Source organism: Plecotus auritus, assembly GCF_963455305.1.
Source record: "Plecotus auritus genome assembly, chromosome: 8".
In the NCBI taxonomy this organism is placed as follows: Eukaryota; Metazoa; Chordata; class Mammalia; order Chiroptera; family Vespertilionidae; genus Plecotus; species Plecotus auritus.
Genome location: NC_137782.1, coordinates 118,640,050 through 118,662,326, shown reverse-complemented (window position 1 = coordinate 118,662,326; position 22,277 = coordinate 118,640,050). Strand labels below are relative to the sequence as shown.

Here is a 22,277-nt window from a genome sequence, read left to right as displayed (position 1 = left end):
GAAGGAGACTGGCTAGTGAGTGGTGTGGGCCAACACAGGAGAGGAAAGCCGAGGTGCACGTGGGAAACTGGGACTGAACCAGTCTGAGAAGAGGGTCTGAGGCCAGTGAGTAATGAGAGAGAAGCCTGGGAAACGTGTGCGGGGCTGCCTACGTGTGAGCTTTGATGAGAGCCCACTGAAGGTCTGAGCAGTGAGCGACGTGAAGGAAGCAGGACTTTAGAATAAGGAGAATATCCTGGAGGCACCGTGTGGCGCACCCGGAGAGCCTCGGATACCTGCTCTCTCCTCCTCCCTCAGGCTGCAGCGGGGCACATGGATGTCTGGAAGCAAGACTGTTTCCTAGCCTCCCTTCTGGGAAGTGCCCTGAATGGGAGACGAACCGCTGAGAGACAGCTGGTTTGGAACAGGCTGGACAAAGGGGCTGAGAGAAGGCTGCTGAGCTCAGCAGCAGGTCGGGGAGGTGAGGCAGGGCTGTACTGAATAATGATACGCAGAGATGAGTCAGGTCCCTGGAAACCAGACCAGGGCCTGGTCATCTGAGTCGGGCCAGCACCCAGGTGCTGGGATTTCGGGGCTATCCCTGCCCTTGCAGGTAGACGCCCCCACTGAGGTGAACTGTCTCAGCTGGGAGCTTCGCCTGCTCCATGCTTCCTCCTTGGAGAGGAGGCCCTGGGGGAGGTTAATGTCCAGCAGATCTCTTCATTGCAGGGAAAGGTGGCACAAGCACCTGCTGGAAGGGACAGTGAGAGGGAAGGAGGGACTGAGAGAGCATCCACCAGGTGAGCTTGCTCAGCTGTTAGTGAAAGTGGAGCTGTGGTTAGACTTACAAACGTGCCCACATTATCCTAAGGGCTAAAGAACTGGATCTCATATAAATATAAAAAAATAATTAAAAAAATAAAGAACTGGATCTCATGGTAACAAGTGCGTATGGACCCCCTCCTGCACTGAAGTGTTGCCCCAGCCTAGCCTCGAGGCCAAGAGGGAGCTGCCTTGGCAGCACTTGCTGGCTGGCTTTGCATATTAATGCACCTTCTAAACTCCCAGAGGGGTTTGATATAAAATGGTCAGAAGGCAGGCAGCCAAACTTAAAAGTATCCAGGGCTGTGGCTGACTCTAAATTCTCATGGGAAGACCCCCATTTCTCAGGCCCTCAGCTCAGGTCCTCGGGGCCTGGTGGTGTGATCTAAGTAGAAAATGGTCAGGAACCGTCAGTCCAGTGTGTGTGTGGAGGGGAGTGGGGTCAGGAGTGCTTGGAGTGATGCAAGGAACGCTGGACTGGAAACTAGAAATTCTCCCTCTGGCTCAGCTCGGCGGTATGACCTTGGGCAAGCACTCCACATCCCCGCCTCAGTGCCCTCCCCTGTGAAGCAAGGGGCTACAGAAGATGGCATCCCAGGTTCCTTCCTGCCCTAGCAATCCATGGTCGTTCTCTCCTGGGGCAGGAGGGGACAGGAGGGGGAGAGAAGGGGACAGGTGCTCATGTGTTGTAAGCTGCCCCACGGGGACCCACTCACCTCGAGGCTGAAGAGGAGAAAGAAGCAACCGCATGGGAAGTTGGGCCCAGAGCCAAGTGGGACCAAGCCCTGGGCGGGAGAGTGGCTTGCCCAGGGAGACACGGCACAGGCCGGGCTGACCGGGACAGGAGAAGAGAGGCTAGATCACAGAGTGGGAAACACTTCTGAATTGCAAACACCTGGCCCATGGCAGCACCTGTCTTATTTCTTTTATTCTGTCCAACAGTGAAGAGAAGACCATGATCAACCTCAGAGAGCAACCCCAGAGAGCAGACATGAGTAACAGGTAACCTTATCGATCCCTTGGTATGAGCTCTATGTCCTGTGAAGTCTATGTGCATCGTCTCAGCTGTCCTGGGGAGGCAACACTCTCATGCCCATTCTGCGGGTGAAGAGGCTGAGGCTCGGTGGTTCATCAATAAGTGGGGAGCTGGGGTTTTTAACCCCAGTCTGCTTATCTCCAAAGCTACTCAATGCTAAGAATTGCTCTATTGGCCAGCACAGTCCTTCATTCCTTTAACATTTACTAACACCTACTGGGGATGATAAGGCACGAATATAAATGACTACAAGAGTAAGAGAGGCCAGTTCCACCTGGAATCGGGGGGTTTTGTGAGGCAGCAGCATTTGACCTTGAAGGTGGACTGAATTTCAAACAAGCAGAAACTGGGGCAGATGAAGAACCAATATGAGCAGGAAAGAGAAAATTCTAGAAATAGTGCACAGTGGTGCTGTGAGTGCAGCACAAGAAGAACCAAAGGTAAGGCGGGACAAGACAGGAGGCTGGGAGCAGGCTCTGACTGCACAGGCCTCAAACGGGAAGGGAGAGGAGCAGTCGACCACGTGGGTGGCTACTGCAATGGTCCAAGCTAGAAGGGAGGAAGCAGGTGCATCAGGTGACAGCTGATGGCCCTGGGAGGGAGCGGAGAGCCGGGGGAGAAATCCTACCCAGCACTCAGAGAGAGAAGTGTCAGGAAGGACAAGGTGACCAAGAAGTTGCCGCATCATCACAGCCAAGAAACAGCTCTTCCCCTCACATGTGATCCTAAAAGTGCTTTCTCAGACCCCCGAGGCTCAACCAGGCTCTTCTCCGAAGTCAGGCAGGCAGGCTTCTCTCTTTCCTCTAGGACCCCTGATGCACACGGCTACATATAATCTCCACGGGTCAGCACGGAACAGAGAGGGGCGAGTGACGTCAGACAAGCACCTGTGTCTGAGTTCCAGCCCTCCCTCCTCAGCGGCCTGGGATGCTGGGCTGTGTGTGTGTTAGTCCACTTGCCACCTGCCGAGTGGAATGAGGAGAGGTGACATTCCCAGGAGAAACATTTAGGGAAAGGGATCCAGAATGGTGGGGCGTTGAATGGCAAGGGGAGTGTGGCAGAACCGTACTGGTCTGAGGTCCAGCTCGTTCTGCTTCTGTGTGTTTAGGAAAGCTAAGCTGGGTGGAAGCTCATTTGTGTGGGAGGCTAGATGGTAGGGAATACTTCCAAAAATTTTCAGCCGGTTGTCCAATTCAGTTTAGATAATCCTGGTGTTTAAAACCCGTTGCCGTGGTAAATTCCAAATATTAATTTTATGGCACACGGTCTACAGCTACAACAGAAGGCAGCTAACTTGATGGGAGCTAGCCAGTGGCTGGACACGGTCCTCGGGGGTGAAGGGACAAGCACGAGGCTTCCTGTAGTCCTTGGTTGCTTGAGGGTGTGAAGCCACAGCAGTGAGGCCCAGGGATCTGGAGGGGACAGCTGTCTTCTCTTGTTCCTTGAAAATACCTTCTAAGCACAAGGGAGGTTTTTTAAAAAGAAAAGCGACACCTGCCCTCTGGTGACCTGCACACACAGGTGGTTTTCTCTAGGAAGAAAGCAAAGGCCAGAGCAAGTGAGTCTGCCCGGCTAGAGCCTCAATCACTACGCTCATGACCTTCCCAGAACGAGCTTCTGATTCCAAAAATAAAGTTACAGCAGCATTTATTCAAGCAAGAGGTTTAGCTATAGCAGTGATGGACATGAGAAAAGGATACGAGGGAGAGGATTTTTTAAAATGTTTAATCCTCTGTGCTGAGTAATTCTGAGTTCTCTTTCCTTAGACAGTTCTCTTTTCTTAGAGTGATAACTGATTTGTGAATTGAGTGTTTTGTAGAATTTGTTTTATGTTTAAAGCAAAATTGAGGAGGAATAAGACAATGAGTGAGAAAACACGTCTCCGTGGACCTGTTGTTCAGATGCTAGGGCTACAACCAAGACTCGGCTACCCCCTGGTGGCCGCCGACCTTACTGCAGGCAAAGTGCCTGAGTTGGATGGCAAGTCAGAGCAGTGGAGGTCATGGTCAAGGTGTTGAAGAAAGCAGGACCAGACCAGGGAGAGGAGGAAGAAAGGCTGAGTTTCCATCTCCTGTTTTCCTAGTGAACCTCATATACAGAGCCCCAAAGTGCTGGTTGGATAAGCCATGGTCCTTGTCAGGACAGAGCACTGTAGGCGAAGGGATGAAGGCGAGGCAAAGAGAACCAAGAGGCTTAACAGAGGGCTGGGAGCAGTGCTCCAAGGACAGCCATCTGCGAGGGTGGAAACGTCCACATCTGTGCCAGCCCCAGCCATGGCGCCTGCTGAGGACATGCAATGGCGTCCTAGGACTGAGGAATTGGATTTTACGCTTACTTACTTATAATTAATTTGAATGTAAATAGTCAGAGGTGGCAAGTGGTCACCACATTGAACAGAGCAGGACTGGAGAAATAAAAAAGGTTTATTCTTCAAATCAATCATCAAGGTTTAACAAGCAGCTATGCAGTAAAACACTAAACAAGTGGGCACTGTTTGGTTTTGTTTTCTAAGTAAGAAAAAAGGAAAAGAATCCAGAGCCCCTCACCTCCAGAAGCTGGCAACCCAACGGGAAATATTTGATTCTAGGGGGAAACCCTCACACACTCTGGGGAAGAAGAATCCCTGATTCCCAGATCGCCTGCTTAACTTAGAGCCTTCAACACGTGACTTTAATAACGGGATTGCTACCAATGCAAATGCTCTGGAGATGGGATCCCCGGGGGCAGGAACAAAGCCTTATTTTCAAATTCTGAGACAAGTGGAAAGCAAGGTCGGTTTACCAGGTCTGAGACTTGGACAGATGGAAGAGACCTCAGATGTGGTTCAAGTTTCAAGGGGGACCAAGGGGCCTGGAAACCTCATGGTCTTGATCAATTGGTTTCACTATGATTTTTTGTGAGAGAATGTGTTTTGCTTAATAAATGAATTTCCAGAGCATTATTTTTAAAAAGGGAGAGAGATTTCCAAGACTGGTCTCCATGAGACCTGGGGGCTCCATTTCCCTGGGGGTACAATTACAGGCTAGGAAACAGCTAATGTCCAGGAAGGAGGCAGTCAGAGACGGGACACTTAGAAGGTGCTGGAGAAGGGTGTCCCCAGGGAGGACACAGAAAAGGTACAACACTTCCAGGGACAGAGGTTCCACTGAGGGAAAACTTGGGGTGGGATTAGGGGTCATAGGCCTGAGGAGAAATTTCCCGTGTGTAATTTTTTTGTTTTAGCATTTCCAGTTCTAATGTAATATTAACAATAATAACAACATATTTGTACAATGATATGGTTTTAAAAAAACTTCTTCACACTTCATGGTGATGCAAACAAAAACCCTGCAAACATTCATTTTTTTTAGTGGAAGGGTTCAGGGCTCAAAGTTATAAGGGGAAAAAAATTTAACTGGGAGTATAGCCAAAAGACCTTTATTTTTCCAGGTAAGCAGGGAAGTTTCCTCAGAGGGAACCATCAAAGGATGCAAAAAAGAGCAGAAGTTAAGGGAGGGATGACCCTCACCCAGTCACCTGGTCCCTGCCTCATTTTAATCCCTTCAAACTAAGAGTATTTCGCTTACCTCACACTCTCTCCTGCATCCGTGTGGCTAAATACATTCGGTATTTAGAGTGAGAACTGATTTGTGAGTTGAGAGTGCTTTCTGGAAAGACAGGCAGGGTCGAAGAGATGTAAAATGGAACCATGAGCAGGGTGACCATCAACCCCCATTTGCTTGGGACAGGCCGAGTTATACCTTTTGTCCAGCATCATTCTTACAGCACCCCTTCCACTCTCAGATGTGTCCTGGTTTGGACAATAAATTACGTGGTCATCCTAGCCATGGGTGACTAGGCAGGGTGTCTTTTTAAAAAATATATTTTTATTGATTTCAGAGAGGAAGGCCGAGGGAGAGAGAGATACAAACATCAATGATGAAAGAGATTCACTGATTGGCTGCCTTCTGCATGCCCACTACTGGGGCTTGAGCCGAAACCCAGGCACGTGCCCTAACCGAGAATCAACTGTGACCTCCTGGTTCACAGGTCCATGCTCAACCACTGATTGCTTTGACTCTTCCCCTGGGGGGGGGAATCAACAGGGTTGTTCACGCTTGGCTTTCTCATTCTCAAGGTTAATGCTTCTAAGGAGCTAAGTGTGCATCCCAGGAATGTTAAAGAGGTTAACGGTTTTAACCCAAGTCACCTGTGCATTTATGGTTCTGGATGGGGCCTCAAGCAGTGACCCATACAGAGCTGGCTGTTTAAAAAATCATCTGGGGAAGTTGTTAAAAATAGAGATTTATGAGCCAACTGCCTGAGATTCAGATTCAGCATAACTGAGAACCTATTAAAAAATGAAAAATAAAGCTTCCCAGGTGGTATGGACAGGAAAGCTGAATTCCACCCCTTAATGAGTCTTTGTCCTTTGACCCCTGCCTGGAGTGATCCATTGTTGCTAAGGAAACCACTGATGTGCCTCTCAGCCAAATTGGAGTTTACTTCTTTTTTTAGTAAAAAAAATAAAAGTAAACTGTTTCAAAAATAGAGGGCACTATTTTTGGAAGAGATTTGTCTCTTCTCTTAAGACATTTCTATTTAGAGACAAAAAGCAAAGTCTCCCAAAAGCAGAAAACTTTCTCCCCTGAAGCCCAATCCCGCAGGAAGCAGGCATCCCTCCCTATGTTAGTCCATCTGGAAAGAACTAGGAGAAGTTACTTCCTGAGACAAGTTTCCGACTGTCTGGAGCTTCCTGCAGGTTAGTTATCGGCAGGTGCCTGGCAGGAGGCCTGGGCTCAGGGCTTCCCGAGGAGGTCAGAGTGGCCGGCGGTGATTGACCAAGATGGTATCAAGACACTGGCAGCTCCAGTTGAGGCAGACCTGGAAAAGGATGGCCCTACAGAATAACCACCAGAAGAAAATGTATGCACAATGGCTGAGTGGACAGGTGGCCCGTACTGAGCCACCCTGATAAAGGTACCACATCTATGCTCCAAGCTGGGTGAGGAGCAGTAACACATCCTCCTTCAGGCTTCAGAAGCAGAGGAGATGGGGCAGAGAGAAGAGCTGAAGGAAGGTTTCTGTAGCTTTATATTGTAAAGTTGGCCTGATGAATTCAAAATTCAGTAATTCTGAGTTCTCTTTTCTTTCAGCTCAAAAATAAAAGCGTAAAATGGTTGCATCGCAAACAGAAATATCTTGGAATTCTTTATAAATCCTGATACATCTCCTTGGGACACCAAAGCGGATGTTCCCTCCAAAGTACTTACTGGGCCCCATCACCCGGCAGCAGCTTCTGTACCAAGGTGGGCAAGGCCCCGCGGGTACCAGTGGTACAAAGTTCTGTCACAGAGGAGCCAATCCTCTGAAATAGGAACCATCCACTTTTGGTTCTCCATCTCTCTCCCAGCCTTTGTGTGCAGAACTCCTTGATTTCAGGTGGGAGGCGCTTTTCAAACAGACACTCAGTCCCGGGTGCTGAGTCTTTCTCCCAGAATTGTTGCTAATGGGCTTCACTCTGAACCAGGGCACAGAAAATCCCGCTCAGTCTGCTGATCCAGCTGGCTGTCAGCACCCTCCGTCATACCTTCCTCTCAAAGCCCCCGGAGCACCAAGATCCGTATTCATCGCCCTCTTCCAAACCCTTTCGTAGCTCTACTTCCTTTTGCCAGGAGCCCTCACATCGCCACCCAGGACTAGCTTCCTTTTGCTAGTACAACTCACGTGCCCACACGTGGATTTGGGGCAAGGGATAGTCACCAGGAAAACTAGGACAATCTGCTGAACTTATTCTGAGAGTAAACGTCTACTAACTTAATTTCTCAGGGCTGAACACATGATAAGAAACTGACACAATGACAGGGAGAAAGTGATGTGAGAAGAAAGTAGGAAGGAACACAGAGGACCTGCGAACAGGCTGGATGGAAAAGAGAGGGAAGGAAAGCTTACACCACAACAGCCCTCAAGACCAGTGTTTATTTCAAACCTCCCGCACCTCTCGCTGCTGCTGTTACACGTATGCTTGCCCTCCAGGCCTGAGCCGCTCAACTTCCTCTGGGAGCCTGGGTCTTCGCTGGGGCTGCTGGGCCCTGAGTGTGGAGCCCATCACTCAGGGAGCCTCCGCCTGTCTAGCTTGTGTTTAGGTGACTCTCCCAGTGCACCCTGGGAAGCTGCAGAGAAGCTCTCCCTCCCTCCCTTCCCTCTATTTCTCCGAGGCCGGAGCTCCAAGTAATTTAGAGGGTATTGACCTGGGACCCTCAGAGGAGCTTCATGGGCTCTGGGAACCTCTTAACATTGTGTACGTTGTGTGTGCGCGCGTGCCAGTAATTTTCTGGGGGCAAGGTTCACCATTTTTTTCTATTAGCTTTTCAAGGGACCCCCCAAAAGGATAAGGAACCACTGACTGGTCCTCAGCTTGTCTTGTGCAGGTTGCAGAGGTGTGAGCAGGGCAAGCTGGAGGGATGGAGACGCTCATGCGGCATGGAGGTCAGGGCCCAGCACGATACCTTGGAGGCAGCCATCACCGCTGCTGTGGCCGCCACGTTCAAGCCTCGCTTCCCGAAGTGCACAAGGGCATCATAACTCCGGTCTTTTGCTTGGACCAGGCAATCATCGATTTCCTGTCAAAGGAAAAACAGAGACACACTGAGCGGGAGGGTTCCGACGGATCTCTGTTCTTTCTCCCTTCTCCTGAGGCCTGGGCTTGGCACCTTGCCCAGTCATGATTCTCTCTGGGACTGAAGTCACGGGCACCTTGGGTGTGTGTGAGTAAATATAAGGGGGGCGGGGGAGAGACAGAGGAGGTGCAGGGGAATGGAAAAGGGAATTTTGAAACACAGCCACTCACTGACTGACCCTTCTACACACAGCCACTCTTCTGAGCCACAGAAGGACCCTGGGGTGCAGAGAATAAAGTGTCTAACCTCAGACCTGCCATTAGTTGGCTGTCAGACCCTGGCAAGTACATAGCCTCTACACAGTTTTGTCTTCTGAAAAGCGGGGGCAGCGATAGCACCTAACTTGGGGAGCACAGTCAGGATTGCATGAGGTCATCCCCGTGAAGCATCTGACACAGGGCGGTTTCCATCAGCGAGGACACTGAGACCTTCCTTACCTCGGGCGCTGGGCCCTTGCAGCTCTAAAATCCTATGACTGTATGGCTATTTCATACTACATCCTAACAGCTCCCCATGTGTTCATCGTCGGGAGGGATTAGGACATAGAAAGAGATAGGTGTTATTTCTGTTGATAAGGTAGATCATTTTTTTAAAATATATTTTTTAATTGATATTTTACAGAGAGGAAGGGAGAGTGATAGAGAGTTAGAAACATTGATGAGAGAGAAACATCGATCAGCTGCCTCCTGCACACCTCCTACTGGGGATGTGCCCACAACCAAGGTACATGCCCTTGACCGGAATCAAACCTGGGACCCTTCAGTCCGCAGGCCGACGCTCTATCCACCGAGCCAAACCAGCTAGGGCAAGGCAGATCATTTTGTAGGTAATGAAATAAAGGCAGAAATCAGAAGTCACCTCAGCATCATACCCCAAGGTAAAGGTAAGGTGGGATAGAGGACGAGGTTGCCTTCGTGACTAAAACAAAGTAAAATACTGGTTTCGTCCCCATTGGAATCAACTCTGGCTTATTCCTTCCAGTTGTGTGTTTGTTTGCAGTTGTTCTGTTTCATACAACAGCTGCTGTGTAATCACTAGCTCATTTCAGAGTCCAGTGAGAGAGGGACAGTGGCCTCAGTCTCCTTTGCGGTTCAGCACATTCGTGCATGTTCTTTGCTCGGAGGTGCAGGTGGGCAGTCAACCCCTGCTCCTTCCTTGTTTGGCTTCCCCAGGAAGTCACCACAGTAAGTTTTCCTGTGACCTGACTACCTGGAAGTGAATCTGCGCAGTACTTAGGAGTCAGCCGCCTTCACCTCAATGGAAATCACAGTGGCAGCTTCAGGGTGGGACAGCCTTCCGGGAAAGGAAGGTAGAAGAAGAGGGATTGGATAACCTGGTCAAGAGAGGGCTCGCCATTCCTCAACATCCACCCTGTGAGGTAAGAAGTGCTGTGTCATCGCTTCTAGAGAGATTCTCAGAGATGTCTACAGTAGCCTGCTCACCCCACTGACATGTTCCCCAAAGCCTTCCCTAGAAGTCCAAAGAATTCCACTTTCATAATAATACAGATTAACATAGAAAGCCACCTACAGTGCTCCTGTTTCATGCTTAAGAAGCCTATCACATAACCAGTTTAGAACGTCACATAATATAAGTAATGAATTATACAATTTGGAACCAATAATGTCACTCTTGGGAATTTAAGTAAAAAAAAAAAAAAAAAGCCAAAACCGGTTTGGCTCAGTGGATAGAGCGTCAGCCTGCGGACTGAAAGGTCCCAGGTTCGATTCTGGTCAAGGGCACGTACCTTGGTTGCGGGCACATCCCCAGTAGGAGGTGTGCAGGAGGCAGCTGATAGATGTTTCTCTCTCATCGATGTTTCTAACTCTCTATCCCTCTCCCTTCCTCTCGGTAAAATATCAATAAAATATATTTTTTTAAAAAAAGTCAAAAGAAGGAACTAAACTCCACACATGGTGGTGTGCACTTGGTCATTATGAAGACCAAGTGAAAATGAATTATGGTACATGCAAAAGCATGTTTACGATCTCAGAATACAAATACCATACCTGTGTTATCTTTTTGTTTGGTTTTTGAGGTTTTTTTTGGTGCACTTAAAATTTTATTTTAAAGAAAGGTTATAAAGACTGGTATGCATAAAAAAGAAGTTATCAAACAAGTTAGCAAGACAAATCAATGTTTATTTTAATGGACTTTGCATTCATTATGGTATAAAATATTAAAGAAACAACAGAACAATACATTGAAAGCAAATTGGCAAATTAGGTTCAGTAGAGATGTTAAACAAAAAGTAATTTTATAAATAGTGACATTATCTTATAAGTAGCCCACAATTACGTTACTTTTCAAAAGATATAAGTTGTAATTCTTTAATTTTTTGTTGTTATTGTTAATCCTCACCTGAGGATATTTTTTCCATTGATTCTGAGAGAGAGTGGAAAGGAGGGGTAGAGACAGAGAGAGAGAAACATCAGTGTGAGAGAGACACATCGATTGGTTGCCTTCTGCACACATCCTGACCAGGGCCAGGGATCAAACTTATTTTTCCCCATCTCTGACATTGGAAAAATCTTACATTTTTATTTTAAGGATGTTTGTAAAGTACTTTGAAGCAAAACAAACAAAACAGGTAAAGATCATGAAACAAATAATGATGATTGTTCTTATGAATACTTACTAACTGATAATTACCAAAACAACAGGTATTTCATTGATAGCATACATTTCATCATTGAATAAAGCAAACATTGTACTCGAAAGTTTTATATTCCAGTCTCTATTAGAAGCTACCTGGGTAGCTACCTGGGTATAAGTCAAAGTCTTTTAACCTCTCAATGCTTCTGTTTTCCTCCCTATGTTAAGTTTTAAAAGTAATTTTAATAGTCTATGTGAAAATCATGTCTGGCCCTAGCCGGTTTGGCTCAGTGGATAGAGCGTCAGCCTGGGGACCAAAAAGTCCCGGGTTTGATTCTGGTCAAGGGCACGTACATTGGTTGCAGGCTCCTCACCGGCCCAGGCCCTCCAGGTTCATGCAGGAGGCAATCAATCAATGTGTTTCTCTCACATTGATATTTCTGTCTTCCCCTCTTTCTTCCACTCTCTCTAAATCAATGGAAAAATATCCTCGGGTGAGGATTAAAAAACAAACAAACAAACAAACAAACAAAAATCATGTCTGCAAAAGGCTAAGCATGATAAAAGGAAGGAAATTCAGTTTGGGGAGTGGAATTATGAGTGAATCTTTTGTCTTTTGTTTCAATTTATGAAAATGTTTTACAATAAATAATGACAAACAATATCTTTCTGAGAATTTCACAACTATTTCTAAACATGTCAGAAAAATAGACTTTAAAAAAAAGACCAGATGGAACAACTTGTTAGGGATAAATAAGAGCCCTTTATTTCAAGGGTCTTCTGAAATAAAATAATCTGCCCTTTTTATTTATTACTTTTCAGAGTTTTCACTCGCTGAAAGGAGTGAAAGGCAGAGCAGCATGAATTACCTTTTCTTTTGAAGACAGCGTGGGATGGACAAACTTCCTGTACAGGAGGCTGGAGCCTTTTGTGTAGGGAGATAGCAGCCAGGCTACAAAGGCTATTTTTAGTTCATAATAGAATGGAAACCTAGAGAGAAATGAGAAATACACATTCTATTAGGTTCTTGGCAATGCGGCCCTGGGCCTGGGAAGGGCTGGACACGGCACAGACACCTGTCCTGCCTGCACAGGGCTGCAAGGCCCAGCTCCCTCCTTTCCCTACCCATGAAGGTGTGCACACACATGCCCACCCAGCTCGAGCCCACGGCCTTTTCTGACAGCTGGTTTGTGTTTTCTTTTGTTGCCAAAGAAAGCCAGGTCCCAGGTTCTCTCAGCAAACCCCACATCATGCCTGGCAATAACTGGCACCCCTGCCTGGCTGCGCTCATTTCTGTTGGAGCTGGTGCTCCAGCCCCAGCCTGCAGGCTCAGGCCACACGGGTGCCACTCACCCAGACACTGTCACTGGCAGCCAAGAAGGCACAAGCACCTGCAGGATATACAGCAGGGCGGAGCAGAAAAAGAATCTTTTATGAGAATAAAAGCTTCCCCTCCGTGGCAGTCTTCTCAGCCCCAAAAGAGGAAGGGACAGAAGCCTAAGTCTTGTCAGGAAAGAAGGTGCTACTCACCCCACTCCAGTCAAGGGCAGGCAAACAGCGCTTATCTTTTTGGTGCCCAAAGAAAGAAGTGTTCAGGGCACAGGTAACATACAATTCTGGAGTTTGAATCCTGCATACCATTCATTTATTCACCCCATAGCAGACAGGATTTCCATTTAGCAAGACTGAAATACCGATGTTCCTGGGGAAGAGTTCATAAGACAAACACTACCCCCCCTGATGTTCCTGAGAAGGAGCAGGAAGACAGCAGGAGGCCAGCCATGCCAGAAGAGAACATGGTTAGGAGGGAAAAGTCCCAATTCTTGGAGTACTCACCAACAAAGGAAGATGTCGGTGAATGTCTCTGCTGTGGTGAAAAGTGCAAATATAATCCAGTACATCATCCATTTGACCTGTTGAATGAAAAAGTAACAAAGCTAGTAGAGAAGGTCAAGGGTGAATGGCTGGCTGCCCAACATGGAGAAGAAAAGGCCCAGATGCTGGGGCACGTCCAGGCAGTGCTGCTGCATTTCTAGCCCACTCTCCCTATCTTTCTTTCTTGCTTTCTTTCTTTCTTTCTTTCTTTATTTCTTTTTTTAATATATTTTATTGATTTTTCACAGAGAGGAAGGGAGAGGGACAGAGAGTTAGAAACATCGATGAGAGAGAAACATCGATCAGCTGCCTCCTGCACACTCCCCACTGGGGATGTGCCCGCAACCAAGGCACATGCCCTTGACCGGAATCGAACCCGGGACCCTTGAGTCTGCAGGCCGATGCTCTATCCACTGAGCCAAACCGGTTAGGGCCCACTCTCCCTATCTTTCCCAAGCTCATGTCTAGTTCCACTCCAAACCTTGGGGCTGGAGGCAAATGGGCTGTTTCCACAATTGACCCAGGCTCAAGGTCAATGTGGACCCTAGGTGACCTTCACTAGCCCTCAGGTGAGCCAGGGAGGCCTGCGGACCAGGAGTGACTCAGGATTCACTCAGGTTATTTTTCCAAGTAAACTTCCCAGGCCTTCACAGAGACACACCCGGGAATGAACTGTAGCAAGGCCAGTCTCTCTGGGATGGAGTAGTAATAATCCTCACTGGCCACCTAGGACTCTCTCCTGTGAGAAACTCCTCACGCCCAGCCCCTTACAGAAACTGGATCTTTTTATTTTTTTTATTTATTTATTTATTTTTTTTAAATAAATCTTTATTCAGATTATTACAATTATTTCTCCTTTTTCCCCCCATAGCTCCCCTCCACCCCTTTCCCACCCCACCTTCTGCCCTTACCTCCCCCCCACTGTCCTCATCCATAGGTGTATGATTTTTGTCCATTCTCTTCATGAACCCCCCCATACCCCTTTCCCCCTGATAATTATCAGCCCACTCCCTTTCTATGCCCCTGATTCTATTATATTCACCAGATTATTCTGCTCCTCAGGTTTTTAATTCACTTGATTTTTAGGTTGGCTTGTTGATAGATATGTATTTGTTGTTCATAATTTTTTCTCTTTACTTTTTTCTTCTTCCTCTTCTTTAAGAATACCTTTCAGCATTTCATATAGTACTGGTTTGGTGGTGATGAACTCCTTCAGCTTTTTCTTATCTGTGAAGCTCTTTATCTGCCCTTCAATTCTGAATGATAGCTTTGCTGGGTAGAGTAATCTTGGTTGTAGGTTCTTGCTATTCATCACATTGAAAATTTCTTGCCACTCCCGTCTGGCCTGCATAGTTTCTGTTGAGAAGTCAGCTGACAGTCGTATGGGTGCTCCCTTGTAGGTAATTAACTGTTTTTCTCTTGCTGCTTTTAAGATTCTCTCTTTGTCTTTTGCTCTTGGCATTTTAATTATGATGTGTCTTGGTGTGGTCCTCTTTGGATTCCTTTTGTTTGGGGTTCTGTGGGCTTCCTGGACTTGTAAGTCTATTTCTTTCACCAGGTGGGGGAAGTTTTCGGTGATTATTTCTTCAAATAGGTTTTCAGTATCTTGCTCTCTCTCTTCTTCTGGCACCCCCATAATTCTGATGTTGGTACGCTTGAAGTTGTCCCAGAGTCTTCTTACATTATCTTCAACTTTTTGGATTTTTTTTTTTGCTTTTTGCTTTTTCGGTTGAGTGTTTTTTGCTTCTTTGTATTTCAATTCTTTGACTTGATTCTTGGGTTCCTCTATTCTGTTTCTGGGTCTCTGTATAATATTTTTTATTTCAGTCAGTGTATGTTTAATTTCTAGTTGGTCCTTTTTCATATCTTCGAGGGTCTCGTTATATTTATCGGCCTTTTCTAGGATATTCTTAAAAAGTCTTATAACGGTGGTTTTGAATTCTATATCCAGTCGTTTGTTTTCCTCCATTTCTTTCGTTTGTGATCTGATTCTTTGACCCCGCATTTTCACTGGATCCCTGAGTTGGTAAGGTAGATATTTGTGCTAGGTTTCCAATATGGCCCAGTGGGTCTGCTTCCCCAGTTAACCTGAGGTGGACACTCTTGGTGCACCCCTTTGTGGACTGTGTGTACAGCCTTGTTGTAATTAAGTCTTTATTGTTGTTGGTATCACTGGGAAGAATTGACCTCCGGGCCAGTTGGCTGTAAGGATCAGCTGTGTCTATGCTGGGAGAAGCCCGGTGCTGGAGACAGCCTTATAGGATTAGACTTGCCAAATTGCAATAGCCTCTGTGCTCAGCTTGGATGGGGTGGAGTCTCAGTCTTGGCTTCCTGTCAGCCCCGCCCCTGCGCGCATGTGCGCTTTCAGTCCTCCGCCTTCCCCAGCTCGAGTCTCCGCCTGAGAGTCCAGACTCCCCCCACAAGAGCGTGGGTCCCCAGGGGCTCGCCTGGAACTGGGGTTCACTGCAGTCAGAACTGGGGCTCGGTGCAGTCAGAATCCTCTGACTCCCCTCCACTAGGGAAAGCCTGTGGCAACCCCCGCAGCCTTTGTGCGCACCGGCGCGGCGCGTGTGCGCACTTTCAGTCCTCCGCCTTCCCCGGCTCCTGAGTCTCCGCCCGAGAGTCCAGACTCCCCCTACAAGAGCGTGGGTCCCCAGGGGCTCGCCTGGAACCGGGGTTCACTGCAGTCAGAACTGGGGCTCAGTCAGGATCCTCTGACTCCCTTTCACTAGGGAAAGCCTATGGCTACCTCCGCAGCCTTTGTGCGCACTGGCCCGTGTGCGCCTTCAGACTTCTGCCTTTCCCAGCTCGCGGTCCGAGGCTTCCTTCCCCCTTCCGCCAGAGGAAGTCAGCCAAGCTCTCAGCCACCCTTCCTCTCTGCGCGCACAAAGCCCCTTTGCCGTACCTCCAATTCTCTGTGAGCTTTTCTCCTTCCTTCTAGTTGTAGAATTTTCACTCAGCCTGCTTTCCTGTGGTTCTGGATGGTGTCCGTTCTGTCTTTTAGTTGTAGTTTTGAAATTGTTGTGCGAGGCAGCAGTTTAGGTGTTTACCTATGCCGCCATCTTGGTTTCTCTCGAAACTGGATCTTTTTAAAAGTCTCTCCCACATGAACATCCATTCCACTTCCACTGCCTCTCTCCCTGAGTTGAGGTAGTGGCCCCCTCTCCCATTTCCTTGTCTCTTGGCTTTCCCCTCACCAACCCATCCTACAAACCAGCCATCACCAACCTTTCAGACCTCACGGACCACCGGTTGGCGACTACTGCTATAAACCACCCCCCTATAATCTTCCAAAAGCATGAACTCATCAGACTAATACCATCTTTTGCTTGGTGTCTATATGTCTGCCTCCTTCCCAATCTGTCCTCCATATTCTAGTCAGAATGATCTTATTAAATCCAAACTTGATGATTCTCTTTCCAAGCTTTTAAAGTCTTCAATACAGTAGTTCCTTATTGTTGTTAAGATAAATCCAAATTCCTTAAAATGTTATAAACGCCCTTGCATGAACTGGATCCTAATTACCTCCATAGAAAGCCCTCCTTCTCACCCACACTTTCTTGAATTTTCCATTCGTTATAATGAACCTGAACAGTGCATCTTCCTTAGCCTCCATATTTCAGCCCTCAGATCTCAGTCTAAATGTCATTTCCTCTAGGAAGTGTCCAAAGTTGGGGTAAGTACACTTTCCTTTCTCTCTCTCACAGTGTCATACATGCTCCCGTCGTAACACTAAACATTCTGCTTTGAAAGCACCTGTTTATTGCTATGCTTTTCTTACTAGATTACAAGCTCCCTGAGAGTGGAGGCCAGTTATTTTTGCACAACACTGTAGCTCTAATACCCAAAACAGTTCCTGGCACATAGTATGTGCTCAGTGAATATGTTTTGAATGACTGGATTAGAATATTGGCATTGTTAATGGGAAAGAAAGGATGGTTTTAAAAAGACTGAGAAGAAATATACTTTGGGAAATACTAGTCTACCTGGCTTCTTGAGAAGAAAATAGAGAATTAGGATGCTTTCAAGGTAACAGATGCTCTCCATGAGTACCTGCTGAATAGATGATGGGTATACATGGGAGGAAAGGGGCCTGTTGAAGTTGGGGCATGGTGTGACATGGAGCCACTCACACCAGCAAGAAAGTAAACAATGGGTCAATTTAGGGAGAAGAGGCTGAGATCCAAGAACCTGAGGGCAGTCTGAGGGCCCAGGAGACATCTAAGAAGAATGCCCAATAGGCCTCTGGAAAGGCAAGACCAAATCTCAGGAGGGAGAGTGGGGCTATGGCCAAAGATGAAGGAGGCATAGGGGAGAGGGGGCCTGAAGTGTTAGCCTAAAGAAGTTTCCATCATGAACCTCTTCACTTTAAAATGCTTTCATGTGGAAAGGACGGTCTGAGAATGATTCACTGAGACTCAAAAGGTAAATGGAATACTGGTGGCTCAGAGATGGAAACCATAAATAAATTAACAGGAAATGTTTTCCCCCATCAAACCACAGAGTAACCAAATGATGGCTATTTTTTCCAAGGTACGAAAGAGAAGTTGCCAGGTTTGAGGGATTCTATCCAAAATTCCCTGCAAGATGTGGAGAGCATGGGCAGGATGGTGTCCAAAACAGAGAGAGGGAGCTATGGCCAATTTGAGAGGTGATGACCAGGAGCAACTCTGGAATGGATAGTTGATAGCAGGGCTAGGGAGTCCCTCTGGACTGATCAGGGCAGGACCCAGCAGTGAGGACACTGGAGAAGTTGTGATCCTAGGTCATAGCAGGAGGGTGGGAAGCAGAGCCTAGAGACCTCCAATGAGCCACAGAGATGGGCTGAGACATCAGGACCCCTAACACCAAGCCTCCAGGGCTCCTGGCAGCCTGCAAGAGCCTGCCCCATGGGCTGTGCAGGCAGCAGGCTTAGCCACCTCTGTAGCCTCATCTCACCTTTGGATCCTCCTCTACATCAGTCACCCTATTTCTTGAGTATTTCACACTCCCTCTTGCATCTGGACCCTGCTTCAGCCTCCCAGGGAATTCCCTATGCCTAATGACCGAGAAAGCAACAATTTGAGCCTGGTTTACAGCTGACTCGGCACCATCTGCTGGCAGGAGCTCACAGTGGACAGCTGCATAGCCGGGGTAGTCCTGAGAGAATGAGGAAGTGAAATTCCCTCACAGGCAGCACTCTGAGCAGGGCACTTAGCCGGAAGGAGAAGTGTCCTGAGGTCATGCACCTACACTGCCACCAGGTGTACTATTTTCTTATTTTCTGTATTCTTGATGCTTGGCATCTGAGGTCTTGCTGACTGGGGAGAGACTTCCTTTCCCAGGACCAGCCAATTCTTAGAAGAAGACTTGCCCCAGGGTGGACTTTCCATATGCAAACTGACCAATCCCAGAGCCCATGGGTTGGGCCAATATTCCCCAGCCCTAATAACCCCAGGCCAGGTACCAAGGCAGGCAACTAGGGCAGCCCCCACACCCCACAGCCTGCTGAAATTATTCCAACTAGCCAACCCTAAACCTGATATCCTGCCCTACCTGACTTCCCTGCAGAAACCAGTAGAGATTGTGTCCCACCTGCCCGCCTCTTCCTGACTCCTGACCAATCCTGGTGCTTCTCCATGTGGCCCTGGGTAGTGTGCTGGGCCTCCCACTTTTAAGGAGCTGTGCGTAAATAACGTCTTTCTTCATGACAGTCATTTCTGTGTCTGCATGCCTTACCATACCTGATTAAAGCAAATCCCAAGTACATTTTAAAATACAAGGTAAGGATTTGGCAATACCATGAGGTACATGGAAGGATGGCTGAGACTGGTACTGGGCCATGATCACATTTTGGAATGATGTGGATGGACCTCCAGATTGCAGACATTTGTTAAAAGCCCATGCCTGACCAGCACCATCGGAATCATAGAGGAGCTCGTTAGAAATACAGAATCTCAGGCCCCACCTGAGACCCTATGGATCAGAATCTGTATTTTAATGAAATCCTCTGTTCATTCATACTCATGTTGAAGTTTGAGATTCACTGGTCTTGTTACAGAGTAGCAAGAAGCTAGGAACATTCCAGGGCAGGAGGAATAGGGAAACTGAGACAAGAAAATTAAACAAGGCCAAGCAGTTTGGACAGCTTGCAGCTGGCCTGTAAATAACAAGCCATTATCTTCCCCCAACCAAAGACACTTGAGAGCAAATGGTTAAAAGCCTCTCTAAGTAGGGAATGCAGGAAAGGAGAGGAGAAGGGGGAGGAAAAAAGAGCCGTTTATTTTACTCCCTAAACAGAAAAGCCATCAGTCTTGAGGCTTGGCAAGATAAAATTGCCAGGTGTTTCTCACAAATTCTGGGAAAGCCACAACAAAGTGAAAGGGGGACCTTGAAAACTAATCTGTACCCAAGATATATGGCAGAGAAATTTTAAAATCTATAGACAGAAAAATATAAGGCAGAAATCTCCACCCCACTCGCTCCTCAGATTAGCCGAGAGAGCCCATCCGAACTTTTTGCTGGATGATTGCTTGCCTTGTTCCTTTAATACACTTGCATGTTTTTTTTTTTTTTTTTCAAATTTTTATTAAGGTATTATATGTGTACATATCTTATCATTGCCCCCGACCCCCACCCTACACTTGCATGTTTTACTTTCTTAATAAATTCACTTTAACACAACACAGTTATCTGAAGTCACTTGTTTGGATTCATTTATATGAGCAGATAAGAACTGAGATGGGGACAGCTCTCTCCCTCTGACTCGGGGCTGTCGGATAACTTATACCTCTCTGTGTCTGTGAGAGGTGCCTGTAACAGTCTGACTCACAACCTTTCTGCTTCTCAACCCTAAACTTCTGAGTTCTATTTTTAAAATAATTTTAGTGCCTGGAGGATAGGTGCTTCTAGCAGGGATACAACTGGTTCCAATGAAATAGAAGCAGAGACTAGACTGTCACCTGACCACTTCAGGACCACCATGCCACTAGGAAGTGGATAATAAAGGGACTTAGCTTGGCCACCTAAGACTCTCTCCTGTGAGAAACCTCTGTGAGAAATCGATGGGGTGACTGATCCTGATGATCAAGGGAACCAGGGTTGCTGCTACACAATGTGGCAGGGGGAGGAAGTTAATGGTCCTCGGGGGATCTCCTACCACAGTCTCATTCAGAGGTAAAAGTCAATGACTCACCGAGGCAGGATTACTAAGGCCTCATATTCCTCAGGAATGAAGATTCAGGCCACACCCTGGATTAGGAACCTCAAGCTCTAACTGAACCAAAGCTGACTGAAGGCAAAGGGAGCATGCTTTAGATGGTGGAAGAAGGAAGCAATAGGAAAAAATGCTGGATGTGTTATGGAACTGTAGGTGCCCGGAGCACCTTCTGAATTATCCTGGTTCTACAGGTGTCATGTTTTTCAATGTCTTTTGAGCTATTTTACAACTTTGATTTCCCCATTTTCCCAAGAATTCAGTTGAATATTTTTTAAAAATTCATTTCATCACTCCTGATAGGTTATGTGTCTGCTCTTTGGAATCTCCTTTGATGTATTTTTAGCACCTTACTGGTTCCCTCATTAATCAATGAGTTATGTAAAATTTTTGCATGTGTTAATTTTATATTCGTACAAGAGTCATGATTTTACCCTTTAAAGATTATCTTTTAACAAAAGACATAAATACAAGTTATGAACTTATGACCACTTGCATGAATAAGGACTGTAGCTTCTGCCAATATTTTCTTCATTTTTTTTGTTATGTATAGATTTAAATATTTTAACCTTATTTATTCTCCTTCTCCCCCTAATAGAGTATATGGGTGGTTCACTTGAGAATTCAATTTTTTAGAGTGCTGAATATTACGGTTAGATCCTGTCAGAGCCAGAGGAAGAGAAGTACTGGACCTGCAACTGGACTCAGCTGAAGAAATTTGGATTTAACAAGTAAATGGGTTGCACAGAATTCTTGTTGGAAGGTTTTTTAAAAGCCAAAACCTGGGTAAAAGAGTGGATGTCAATGTTGGGCAGCCAAACAAGTAACTGTAATGGATATACATATGTTTTATATATACATAAAATACTGTCATATTATATACTGTATTTTAATTTTATTAAATATCATAAATTTTATTAAATATAATGACATATATATAAAAATATATGTTTATTGCCAGTATCCAAAGCCTTCTAATATTGAGATTGTCTTTTTGGGCAGCAAGTCCTATTATCTAGGCTTGGAAAAAATCAAATGCCCCTATCCAGGATTTTGAATCTTCACAGACTGTTCCAAAGGCATAGGCAGCCGGAAGCCAGTGTCCATGGTGACAATACTGGCAGCAGCTTACTAATCAGACCTTTCCTGTAGCATAAGCTTACCTGTCACCAGATTTCTGGGATCCTCCCCAATTTCTGAGTATCTTCCCCTCAGCCTTCTAGTTAGTTCTAGGAATTCCCATAAGTTCCTTTCTTTTAAGTGCATGCGTTTGGGAAGACATAAGAAGCTATGAATGTTGAGAGCAGTGTTTCTCAAACTGAGGATCCTATAAAAAGTCTGATTTTCATTCCGGAAGTCTGGGTAGGACGCAAGAGTCTTTGTTTCTAACAAGCTCCCAGGTGATGTTGTCATTCTAGTCCACAGGCCACAGTGAGTATGGGCTGGAGAGCACTCAATGCTTGTAGGGAAGGGGCTGGGAAGTAGGGAGGAGCAAGACAGAGGGTGTTCAAGCCTGTATAATGGGTCTGCACTCGATCTTGCAGGCGAGAAGCAGTCATTCAAGGAGTGAATGACTGCTTCATCAGGGGAGTGAAATGAGTATTTCCACTGTTAAAAGGCTTCTAGAAGTTATATAGGGTCTATATTATAGACAACAGAGTGTGAGATGAGAGACAGGAGGCAGGAGAACCGATTAGGAAGTGTGGCAGGCAAAATACTAGCCCCTGCCCACCCCCAAATGATGTCCTCATCCTAGTCTCCAGAACCCATGAAAATGTCTACAGCAAATGGGCCTTTGCAGAGTCATGAAGCTAAGAACTTTCAGATGGGAAGACCATCCTGGACTAGTCAGGTGGCCCACTGTGTCAATGAGTACTTCAAGGCGGAGACCCTGGCCCGGCGGTGGCCACAGGGAGATGTGACTAAGGAAGAATGTTCAGGGATGAAACACTGTTGACTTGAAAGAGGGAGAAAGAGGCTCCAGCCCAGGAATGCAGGTGACTGGCCTCCAGGGACTGAAAAAGGCAAGGAAGTGGATTCTCCCCTAGAGCCTTGCCTGTGTTAAGGCCCTAAATTCATGGCAATGTGTTACAGCAGCAATAAAAACTAACAGGGA

The 22,277-nt window shown here is 46.6% G+C and overlaps 1 protein-coding gene across 3 annotated transcripts in view; it reads right to left on the bottom strand.

The window, feature by feature from the left end:
* Positions 1-22,277, bottom strand: part of REEP1 (receptor accessory protein 1) — a 103,292-nt gene that overhangs the window by 24,739 nt on the left and 56,276 nt on the right. For 2 of the 3 annotated variants that reach the window (XM_080686505.1, XM_080686504.1), the window contains exons 3-5: positions 12,928-13,004; positions 11,961-12,081; positions 8,326-8,439 (exon numbers count right to left, since the gene is read on the bottom strand). In XM_080686505.1, the coding sequence (XP_080542631.1) occupies positions 8,326-8,439; positions 11,961-12,081; positions 12,928-13,004 (312 nt within the window). The remainder of the gene's footprint in view (positions 1-8,325; positions 8,440-11,960; positions 12,082-12,927; positions 13,005-22,277) is intronic. The other variant, XM_080686506.1, reaches the window with a different exon arrangement.